The following is an 11,894-nucleotide window of genomic DNA, read 5'->3' on the forward strand; positions in this document are numbered from 1 at the left end:
CAGCTGTGTGTCCTTCAGTTATGTGCTCCCCGGCTGTTGTTGTTTTTCCCTTTCCTTTTCCCCCAAACCCGGAATCAATATTTTGGGAGTAATGGGAGGGGGGGTGAAGGAGGAAGAGCCGTAGGGGACAGAAGCTGGCCACTGCCAAAGCAGCTCTGCTATGTGCACGGAACCCTCAAGACTCATTCAGCACAAAGTGGCTGCAGAGGAAATCCTGCCGAGCCCATGATAAGGGGGAAATGGAGTCACTTCCTCACCAGCTGCTTTATTCAGGTAGAAAAAGTCCTCACTTCCTCGCGTGTGCTTCGCTGGCCACAACTCACAGAACCCCAGGCAACTTGCTTCCCCTTTTGATCTCAGCCAAAGCTGCAGCCCAGAGAATCACTGTCTTCTTGGGCTTCAGGGAAAGCTCTCATCTCTGCCAGGCATGTCTCTCTGCCTCCCTCTTTCCCAGCATCTTCGCTCTTGCCTGGCAGTGGCACATCAGTAGGCTTTGTGCACTGGGGCAGTCATATAGACAGTATCGGGAATGAGGCTCACACCCCTTGGTGGAGTGCCAGCTCCTTGCCGGGGGGGGGGGGTCTTTATGTTCCCACAGATGTCCACACACAGCCTGGGACCTCTGAGCCTCTCCCCCACCCCGTGCTGTACAATGGGCACCAGTGCTGCCTCTCTTGCCAGTGTCCAGGATTATTGCTTTTTTACCTCCAGGCAGCGTTTCCAAAGTGAGTCTTCATAACGTAGCAGGAAGCTCCCTGACAGGAATAAATGGTCAAATGAGTTTGGAAAGTGCACAGCTTATCCCTGTCTTGGAGACTCAAGGCACACAGGCAGGGGTGATATTCAAAATATTTAACAACCAGTATGGAACAGACACGGACCAGTCAGATCCAATGCTGACTTACAGCCTGGTTGGACATCAGCCCCTCATGGGCAGACACCAGAGACCAATGCCAAAAAAGCACTGAATTTTGTTTTAGCTCATCATTTACTTGTCTGAACTCTCTCCTTTAAAAAATATCATCTATTAAGATATGTTTGGAAAAACCTGCTCTATAGTGAAAGGAACCCAATATTTCAGTTCCAGAAACATTTGTTGAGTGCCTAATATGTGACAGACACAGGCTCTGGGGATCCAAAGATAAGTAAGATGTGGTCCCTGCACCTCCAAGTGCTAAGAGTTGATCAGGAGAAGACAAACAGGTAAACAGATCATCTTCAGATTATACAATGAACAAGGAATAGCTGAGGATTATCTAGCTCAGCCTAGGGGCTTAGAGAAAATGATTGCACTGAATCCTTGAATGAACCAAAGTTAATTTACAAGCGACTGAAGCTGAGCAGGAGAGCTAGGTTGGGGTCAGAATATTGAGAGTCTCGGGTGCCATGTTAAGGAATTTAGACTTAAGCATGGAAGTGACAGGTTATGAGTCTGAATAGACACTCTGGCTGCAAAATGGAGAGGAGATGGAAGGCCAGGGCGCCAGACTGGAGGCCGAGAGATCAGATGGGAAATGATAGCCGCAGTCCTGGGGAGAGAGAGTAATGGGGATAGAGAATATGTAGGTGGTCAAATCGGTGGTGCGTGTAGCCCTGATTCCCTTGCCCTTACCACCACTTTGGTGCTCACTAGCTTGGCCTCTAGCGACAAGACACAGCATCTGCATCTCTTTCCCTGAGGACTTTCTCTGGACTCTAGAACCCACTTGTCTGTGTGCACAACTGGCCTAAAGTGCTGGGGTATTGATGCCTCCATAGGAGCAATCCTCAGCCAGTGAATGGAAGGAGATGGTGTATAAATACCCCAGCTCCCTGGTGCATTAGTGGGATAACAAAAGGTGCATGATCTGCACTGGCTCCAGTTTTCCCAGCAGGATTAAACTCCAGGTGCCAATGGCAGTGACCTGCTTGATAAGGTAACTTCATGGCTCCTTCCCCACTCCCCTAGTGGTTTCCTGCGATCATCTCCCAGATAAACTGCTTACACTCAAATCTTCGTCTTGGGGTCAGCCTCTAGGGGAACCCAGCCTCAGACCGTGGGCTTTACCAATGAATGGGTGAGGGGGTGAAGAAGAAGGAAACCTCTAGGAGACTCTGGGAGTGTGGGTTTACCTGACAGCACGGGCATGGGGAAGGCAGGAAAAGAGGCAGGCTTGCTTGACAGGTCTGTGATAATTCCAGTTGGGGACAGGGTAGGCTGTATTGTCACTTCTAGTGGGACATCACAGAAAGCAACTGGGATGGGAATCTGGCAGTCAGAGGAGCAGGTGGGGCCAGATATAAAGATTTCAGAGTCATCATCAGAAGGATGGTATTTAAGACCATGAGAGTGAAGGAGATTGGTCAAAAAGAGAAGATGGTCCAGACAGAAGCCCAGGGAGCACTGAATACCTATCAGGGCAGGTGGAGGAGGAGGTGGCCATAAAGGAGGCAGAGAAGACATTCTTCAGGATGCAAAGATTTTCAGTGGTCTCTGTGTCCAGTGTGTCAGAGCACTCAATAGATACAACCTGAGAATCATTCAGTGAATTTAGCCACAAGGATGCTGTTGGTGGTCTCTGGAGGGTGTTTTCAGAGGCACAATGGGGGAAGCAGCTGGGCTGAGTGAATTAAAATGTGGGTGAGAAGACAGCATATGAGGGTGGGTTTAGTAGCTTGTCCAGGAGGACAAGGAGACAGATTATGTTTAGGGTGGAACAGCATCAGCCTGGACATTTTGAGGAAATATGAATGTTTATATGCCAAGGAAAAAGAGACAGAAGAAACAATGGGGTTGAAATTGTAGTTGAGAACATGAACAATAGATGAAAGAAGGTTCTAGAAGCAATGGGAAACAGTGGAATAAGAACACAGGGTGGAAAGGAGCAGAGAAAGAGAGGGTTGTAATCAGTGGGTGTGCTAGGACAGGAAGCTGTGGTGACTCTCGCCCAACAGCCCCGATTTTCTCATAGAAGAAGGGGCTAACATCAGTTGCTAAAAGGTAAGAACACTGGAGAAAAATGGTAGCTATTCAGAATGGTCATGGAAAGGAACAGAGAAAAGATCTGACCCAGGGTACCATAAAGGAGTGCTGAGTGGCTTCAAGAACTCACTGAGTCTAGAGACCATGAATTTAGAGCTGCACTGGGCTGCGTGGTTGGGCTACTTACTTCAACAATGCTTGGAAGGCCAGATGAGGCTGCTCTGGGATGGGGTCAGGGTTGGATGCAGAGGAAGTTCAGGGATGGGAGGAAGCAAGTTGAGGAAGGCAGGGAGGAGACACCCAGGGAGATAGAAGAACCAACTGCTGACCAGTGTTCTGACACATTAAGCATAGAAGACAAACCCAGTTTCTATTCTCCTCCTCCACCCCGTATCTGCTTATCAGTGTATACTGTCAGTAATTCACTGTGCTTGTCTAGGTTTCATTTGTCTCAAAATACTACAAAAAGGGCTGACGTCTTTACTGGGCATTATTATACTGGTGCAGGTCTGTTCCTTTCAGCCCAAGTTTTTGCAGTTATTAGGGTTCACCTTTTTCTTTTTCTTTTCCTTCCCTAACCTTCAGGTTGTCACAAAGGGGGTGACCCACAGAGACAGTATTATAAAGCTATGAAAAATAGAAAATATCAAAGACATTCTATAGCAGTGTTCGATTTCCTGTTGGCACTATCTGGTTTTCTTTTTACTTTCCTCTTACTGCTGACAGGATCTTCTGCCCTGTGCAGGATACAAAATGGCAGCATGTGTTGGTTTCAAATGAGAGACATTATCTCTCACTGGATTGTGTGTCTGTTGAGGGCAGGTTGGCTTTTCCCCTTAGGATCTCCCATGACTGTATAATGTCAATATCTACATTCATCTCAGAGATTGTGGAATGTAGCTGAATTTCTAATTTGTTTATATCCAACCAAGCCATATTTAGTTTTCCCAGTGTTTAAGGAGATCTGTGAACCACCATGAGTCAGAGGCCCGACCTTGCTGACACTGGTTTAGCTGTTACCTGTTTTACTCAGAACTATGTTAGGAACATGTTTCCTTGCCAGTAAATAGAGGGTACAATTTTTAGTGGCTGAACTCCATTCCATTGTATCAATGCGCCATGAATTTACCTAACCAATTGTATTTTCAGACATTTCAGTCCTCTTCATGTTTTAACTATTAAAACCAACCTGTGCATTTTATTATTTTTTCAAGATAAATAACTAGGAGTGGAATTCCTAACAAAAGGATAGTATTTTTAAAGCCTCTGATATGCATTGCCAAATGCAAATACAATTTATCTTTACCTGGGAGTCCATCAATTGCATGAGAATATCTGGGGCTCCCACCCCCAATCTCCACCCCATTCTTTTCGGCAGAACTCAGTATTCTTTTCAGTTTTTGCCAATCTGACTCATTTGTTTTTTAATCTCATTCTATTTGGAATCAGGTTTAAATGAAACTTCTTGAAGGATACTGGAGGGAAAAAGAAAATTTTGGAGAGCAAGTTCCCTCAAGGGAGAGGTGTGTGTGTGTATAAGACAGAAAGAGAGAGAGAGAATCGGATGGGAGAGGTCCCACAACCAAACTGCAGTGAGGCTGAGGACACTTTTGCTGCTCCCTGCTGCTTGGGAGTCTTGAGTATGGTCTATTCCTGTCTGCACCTCCCTGGCTTACTTCCAACTCTGCAGCAAGGGTCTGGGGTCGGGAGCCTGCCCATCCGCCCTGGTGGGCCAGCTCTGGGTAGAACTCAGACTCAGACCATCCGTGGCCTCTGAATTTGCAATCCATGGAGAAGCCATCTGCAAAGGAGCACCCAGAGCCAGGGCACGGCCCACCTCCACTCTGAGGGGGGGTCAGCTAAAGGAGAAAGGCCGCTCACCTGGTAACCCAGTGTGCACGTCTGGGAACCAGGCAGCGCTCCTGCCTGTCCAGACGTGAGCCAGGGTTGCGGTGCCCTCCAAGTGTACAGACTGGGATTTTATCCGCATCACATGATGATGGCTCAGGTTTTCTTTTTCCCTCTTTGTTGCTTTTAATACATAAAATGAGCATGTGTTTATTTAAAACAGCTTTCAAACTTAAACAAATAATGACAGACTGTTCAAACAGACTTCGGAAATTGCCCTAATCAGGATGTTTGAAAAAGCAAGAAGATGCACTCTAAAAGTAGCTTTCAGGACCTCCGGTCCTGAAACCACAGGGTCTGCTTTGCACTTTGCAGTCGTGGATGGGCAAAGCTTGGGGGCCAGATTCAGTCTTGGGGTGGGGGGTCAAATGACACCCCTGAGCCCTACAACCTGACTTTGTAATTTCTGAGGAAGTAGAGATGGGCAATGTGTTACCACTTTCCCATCTTTGACCAGAACATGTCACATGTATATTTGCATGTTTTAACTCATAACTTCTATAGCGATGACCAGGCATCTTCAGAACCAAAAGCGGACTCCTTTGGGGGAACTCCTGTGAAAGAGCAGACTCGGTAGGCCCTCCAGAGGGCAGGGCAGGTGTAGGAGGGATGGAGCAAGGATGCAAGAGGGCAGACTAGCAAAAAAGTTAATATGTCCACTAGTTCACATTCGAGGCCACGTTTACAAAGGGCTCTGAGTTGCCCGTGTTAATCTTCACAGCAGCCATTTTATGGGTGAAATAAATGAGGCTCAGGGTTAGATAATTTGTTCAAGTTTAGAAGCAATAAAATGTCAAAACTGGGATTTCACTCAGACCTCCTTCCCTAAGTCGAGAGCTATCCCCAGACCCTGGGGCTTCGTCAGCAACTCTGTGCTCATTCTTTGGGTCAGGAGATGCTACTTTAGCTCATCTCACTCTAGAAATGATATTTTTCTTTATAATGCATATCAGAAACGGCCCATTAGGTCCTTTAGGAGCACAGCTACTTACGTGAGGGGATGGTGGTCGGGAGAGGGACTCATTCAGCCCCAGAGAGGTAGGGATATTTGGAGAGGCATTTCCTCTGCCCCCTAGTATTGGTGTCGTGCCCCAGGCGAACAGGGAGGAAATGCCAGCCCCAGTTTGTCCCCGCTTCCCCCACTTTCTCAGGATGGCTCCATGGCCAGAAAGGTCAGATGGCAAGGGGCTTAGTCTGTTTTCCGTTCTGCCACAGAAAACCCCATGGTAACTAAGGGAAGGCAGGACCCGCCCATCGACCCTCTCCATGTCGGGCCACACTGCATACAGTGCAGGGCCTGGGTCCTGAAGGATTCCGGGCATTGGCTGCTGTGGGAGGTTCAGGCCCGCCCATCCCTCAGAGAGAGCAGCCTGGAAGGGTGGGCTCTTAGCTGTTTGCAGCTGCGTCTGTGGGATCCTGGGATGCACTTTACAAGAAGCAGAGTTTCTCCTGCTCATAAATCTGTCCTGACCCCTTTCTGCCCCATTTATCCCTGATTATATATAGGGAAGGTATGTTCCTTGACAAGCAATCAGGATTGTTACCTCAGCTTTGTGCTGAGAACACTGCACGCATATTTCATTTGTGTCTATTGCCTTGCTTTCCTAAAGCTCAAATTTAGAAAATGTCAACAATAGATTAAAAAAGAAGAAACCCCTTGCGCCCTCTCCTGGTAAAAGTTAACGTAGCGCGTCTGCGAGCCCAGGGCACCCACTTGCCAGGGAGCAGTTACTTGCCCAGGCTAACTAACTCATCTTGTGTTAATCTGACCAAAGCTGTTGACACACAAGATGGACCATTAGGTTTTCTGTGGTCTGTGATCAGAGTTTCTCCTAAACCTTTCTTCACACGATTTCTCAGCCTCACCTCTGCTGGCACTTTGGGCTGGGGACCGTCCTGTGCATTGTGGGATATCAAACAGTGTCCCTGGCCTCTACCCATTAGAGGCCAGCAGCACCCCTGCCAAAAATGTTTCCAGACATTGCCAAATGTCCCCTGGGGCCAAGATTGCCCCCAGTGAGAACCACTGCCCTGAACCCTTGTCTGACTTTTGTACAAGGTGTCACTGGTCAAGGGCAACTAGTGAGAGAATGAGAATACCTCATCACAAACCTTTTGTGACAGTCGGGAGCAATTGTGATGACTGATCAGCTGGGTTCATTTCTAGGAATCTGTCCCCAAAAAGCAACTTGGCCAGTGGACAGGAATTCATGTACAAAAATGTGTCATAATATTATTTATGACAGCAAAAGTTTCAAAAAGAAAGATTTGGTTAAATCGAGGACAGAATATATGAAATGGAGTACTAAACAGTCATGAAAATGAGCGTGTAGATCTATATTTAGTAACATGAGAAGTTACCCTAATGATGCCTTGAGCTCTCACCTTCAAGACCACTCCTAAGATTCCCAGAGGTTGTTATGTATAGAAGGAATCATTTCAAACAGGCAGATAAGCATGTCGTGGAGCATTAGGCCAAAGACAGAATCTAAACCAATGACTGAATTCAGAAAATTTTAAGTACCCATTGAACAGGTATGTATTAAATGGCTACATGTCCCAAAACCACGAACAGCACCAGAGAGACAAAGCTGATCCCTGGTCCCTCCGTGCAGCACTTGCCTTAAATAGACAAAAACACTGACCATTGTCAGAACCACCTCCACACAGCAATGCTACAAGTGTGGGCGTGTCACTGTCTCACGTAATGGAATCATGCGCTCCAATGCCACATTGTTGGGAGTAATGTGGAAGTGTGTCTTGTTCTCTTCATCCCTGAATAAATCATGCCAAGCAAAAAGAATTTCATTTACTGGTTTATATATTCAGACATACTTAGAGAATTATCCAGCTACTCGTTGGATCCAACAAATGTCCCCCAACCAATCTAAGAAACGAGCATTCGATCCAATCCAATTCAGTCCAACCTGAAACAATCCAAAGAACTTGGCCAGGACTCCCATCGTAAACCTGCAGACCTGACTTCGAGGCAGCAATAGGAAAGGATGAGAGGAGCCGTCTTCCTTCCTTGGGTCCCTGTGTGTCCAGTGACACGTAACTAACCATAAGTGACCACATGCTTTGTGAAGTTCACAACTTGAGTTAAACGCAGGGTTGTGGTCATCCAGCCTGGCCACTCCCGGAAGAAACCCTGAGACAACGTTTTTACCCAGGGAGAACCCTGTTGTTGACTTCAGAGGCTAGGCATGCCACCAGGGGAGGCCACCCGGCTTGTGTGAGCCGCACCAGCATCCTGGACAAACCAAGCACTCTCACAGAGCTGCTGTGAGCCGTGGAAGGGCATTAGCGACTGAAGAGCACTGGTTTGGATCTGGGTTCGAATCCTGACGCTGCTATTGATTAGACAAATCCCTTAGCCTCTGTCTTTCTCCCCAGTTTTTTTTTCTCTATAGAACAGAAGCAAATAAAATGACTCCACAATATTGGTATGAAGAATAAATAAAATAACGCATTTGAGGCATTTATTACAAGCGCCCGGCATATAGCAAGCGTTCCATAAAGGAACATACTTGTACCTACTGTTTCTTATTATTTTTAAGAATGGCCATGCTAGCTAAAATTACAAAGCCTAGCCTCCAGTATTTTCTAACTGCCTTTGCTGTTTTATTTTTCTCCTTAGCACTTAGCACTCTCTGGCACACTCTATGATATATTTATTTGGTTTACCATTTATGGCCTGCAACGAGATAAAAACTTGGTGAAGTAGGAACTTTTAGTCTACTTCACTCACTGCTGTGTCTCTGCGGTACCCAGCCCATCAATAGGATCTCGAGGAATACTTCTTGAATGAGAGTTTAAAAAGTGGGTCCGAATCACTGCCCCAGAAGAGCGTTTTACTTTTCCCCATGCCCTGTGGAAGGCGCCCAGGTCTCCGGGCTGGATGCTTCCCTCCCCGTAGGCTGGCATCCTGTGCTCTCTCTAATTCTTTCTTTTTCTCCCCCTCTCTCCCCCCGCAGGATGCCTTTGTGGAGTTGTACGGCCCCAGCATGCAGCCTCTGTTTGACTTCTCCTGGCTGTCTCTGAAGGCCCTGCTCAGTCTGGCCCTGGTGGGAGCTTGCATCACCCTGGGTGCCTACCTGGGCCACAAGTGAAGTCAGTAGGCCTGCCACACACAAATATGCAAAAGGTTCACTAAAGCAGTAGAAATATATGCATTGCCAGCAATGTACCATGAAACAAAGCTGTGGTCTCTTAAAAACAAAACCTAAAACAAAACAAAAACAGCTTTCAGGCTCAGTGTCGAATCAGCTATTTACTGCCAAAGGGAAATACCATTTATTTTTTACATTATCAAGAAAAAAAAAAGATTTATTTATTTAAGACAGTCCCATTGAACCTCCTGTCTTTGGAAACCCTGCCACTAACTGCCGAGCCCCACCTGTGCAGCGCCACCTGGATCTCCTGTGCCTATAAACACGGATTTGTTTTCCATGTTGCTGGCTGGACTGACTCACCATCTGAAGAGCAAACAAACTGACTGACAAAGGACTTGACTGTTCCAGAAGCCGGGTGTCTGGCTGCTGGAGGTTAGGAAGAAGGTGTTCATTTTCCTTGCATTTTTCTGCCCTGGGGGCTGCAATATGAAGAGAGGGAAGGTGCTCGGTGGGAAGTCCATTCTTCCCTGGCCTGAAGAAGACACACTTAGCATTTGGCTCGCATGGTACATACCCAGTTGGAAGGAAAAAAACTGGGGAACTTCAGATGGACTTGGTGTCCACCAGGATTCCCACACCGAAGGACAGTGATGGGGAAAATGCCGTTAAACCATAGGAAAGTATTTTTTTAAGCTACCAATTGTGCCGAGAAGCATTCTAGCAATTTATCCAATAGCATCCAGTACCTTAAAGCCCTGATGTGTATACTCATACATTTTGGATACACTCTCCCCCAGATACTGGCTCTGTCTGTGTACGAAACAGAATCCTCCAGAATGCGAGGAAGTGAACATTTTGGTGACTTATCCAGAAGCATCAGGCCGCCACAAGTGCCTGCGTTTCCCTAAGAGACCACAGTCTGAAGTCCTGCCTTGCCCCAGCTCGGAGGCCTCGTCCTGGAACTGAGCCTGGGCACTCGCTGGCCTGCTCGTAGGGTTTTGAACAGAGCAGTGTGGTCTCCGAATGTCTGGAAGCTGACAGAGCTCAGAATCCCACTGTCAAGAAAGAACAGTCCTGGGCCTGTTACCCTGGGCCCTCTAGTCGGGCCCCTTCCCTCATGGAGTGTGGAACCTGGAAGCCAAGGCTCTTAAGACGTTTATCACTGTGGAGGGAAGGAAACAGAGGCACTGCGCCTTCCCCTGCAGAGGGAGGTGGTGTCGCCTTTGCCGGGAGGAAACGGAGGGAAGGAGACACGTGCAACCCGTGCACGGTGTGGCCGTGGCACATGCGCGCTGGCTGCGCAGCCGCCCGCCTGTCTGCGCAATTGAAAGCGAGGCTTTAAATGACTTTGGGGAAAGTCGTAAATCCGAAAGGAAGCGTTGAAATGAGGTGTCATGGATTAATTGACCTATGTCTCTGGAATTACAATGTAAAACATTACCTTGCCATTGTAGTTTTGTTTTGTTTTGTTTTTGGAAAACATGACAGAGGGGCGGGGGGAAAGTTCCAGGTGTGGAATGTGGGAATTGTCTGTACATCCTGGGGCATTAGAAAAGAAAAAAAAAAAAAAAAAGCGGTGGAAACTCTAGAGAAGTAGTAAAGAAGTGAAATCTCCAGCGAATAAACTAGAAAATATTTTTTTCAAGTTTAGAATCAGCTTTGAGACATTCATGGAATAACTGTGGCATTATCGCATTATATACCATTTATCTGTATTAACTTTGGAATTACTACGTTCAATGTTTAATGCTGTGGTTGATATTTTGAAAGCTGCTTTAAAAAAAAGATACGTGCATCTCAGCATTTTTTAAAAAACTGTATTTAGTTATGGCCTCTACACTTTTCGTTAGCAAAAATTATCATTTTTCTATTTGGGATTTTTGTCTCAGTTCTTTAAAAGCATTTCTGAGAAGGTGAGAGAAGCCCCGGGTCTCAGCTACCTGAAAACCCTGGAGTATGCTGGCCACTGTGGAGCCTTGCTTCAACCAAGTTATGTGCATTTGCGCTACAACGGAATTGTTTATTGTGAAGGACGTATCTGTTGTCCCTTTGACCGGTTCCTTGAAGGTTTACTAGTCCCTGGGCAAATCAGAATCTAACACATTATTTAGGATGACATACATGTTTGGTTAAACCCATGAGATTCATTCAGTTGAAAATCCAGACGGGAAATGACCAGGGGATTAAATTCTGACCATGAGGGTTTGACCTTCAGAGGGTTGCTTTATGTGGTCTGTTTTGACCGAGACCCGTCTAGAGCACTCCTGCCCTTCTTCCACAGGGCCCTTTTCGTGGCCGTCCTTCAGATTCTTCTTGAAATGCAGTGGCGCCTGTGCCCCACCCTGAGAAAGCAGGAAACCCCGTGGTATGAAGCCAGACCTCCCTGGCAGGCCTCAGGGAACCGAATGATCAGACCTTTGAATGATTCTAATTTTTAAGCAAAATACTATTTTATGAAAGGTTTACATTGTCAAAAGCGATGAGTATAGAATATCAAATCCTGTGCTGCTATCCTACCAAGATCATTTAGTGGAGTCAATTTGCAGTACTCTCCAAGTGGCAAAATCCTCCAAGCTGCTTTAGAAGTAACAATGAAGAACACAGACATTTTTAATATAAAGCCTGTTTGTCTTTTGTTGTTGTTGTCATTGTTTGTATTGTTCAAAAGCAGAGTATTCTAAAAATGTATATATATAAAAAGAGGTCATGGGGCCTGACTTCTGGCTGGTTTTCTTTTGCTGTGGGGTATTGTTGTCTGGTTTTCATGGTAAATGTGCTTGGCTACCTGACCCCCCCAAAACTGTACAGTATTGTGACTCCACTCGCTCTAAGAGTAGTTGATGTTGCATTTTTCTTGTTCTAAAAAACATGTTAGAAGCAATGAACATATATAAAAGCCTCAGCTAGTC

At 46.4% G+C, this 11,894-nt stretch overlaps 1 protein-coding gene across 2 annotated transcripts in view; it reads left to right on the plus strand.

Moving 5' to 3' along the window:
* The window catches only part of BCL2 (BCL2 apoptosis regulator), a 168,740-nt gene extending 156,846 nt beyond the window's left edge, over window positions 1-11,894 (plus strand). For both annotated transcript variants that reach the window (XM_057313351.1, XM_026496441.4), the window contains one exon: window positions 8,848-11,894. In XM_057313351.1, coding sequence (XP_057169334.1) covers window positions 8,848-8,982 — 135 coding nt within the window. In that variant the 3' untranslated portion in view covers window positions 8,983-11,894. The remainder of the gene's footprint in view (window positions 1-8,847) is intronic.

Source organism: Ursus arctos, unplaced genomic scaffold (assembly GCF_023065955.2).
Source record: "Ursus arctos isolate Adak ecotype North America unplaced genomic scaffold, UrsArc2.0 scaffold_17, whole genome shotgun sequence".
Lineage (NCBI taxonomy): Eukaryota > Metazoa > Chordata > Mammalia > Carnivora > Ursidae > Ursus > Ursus arctos.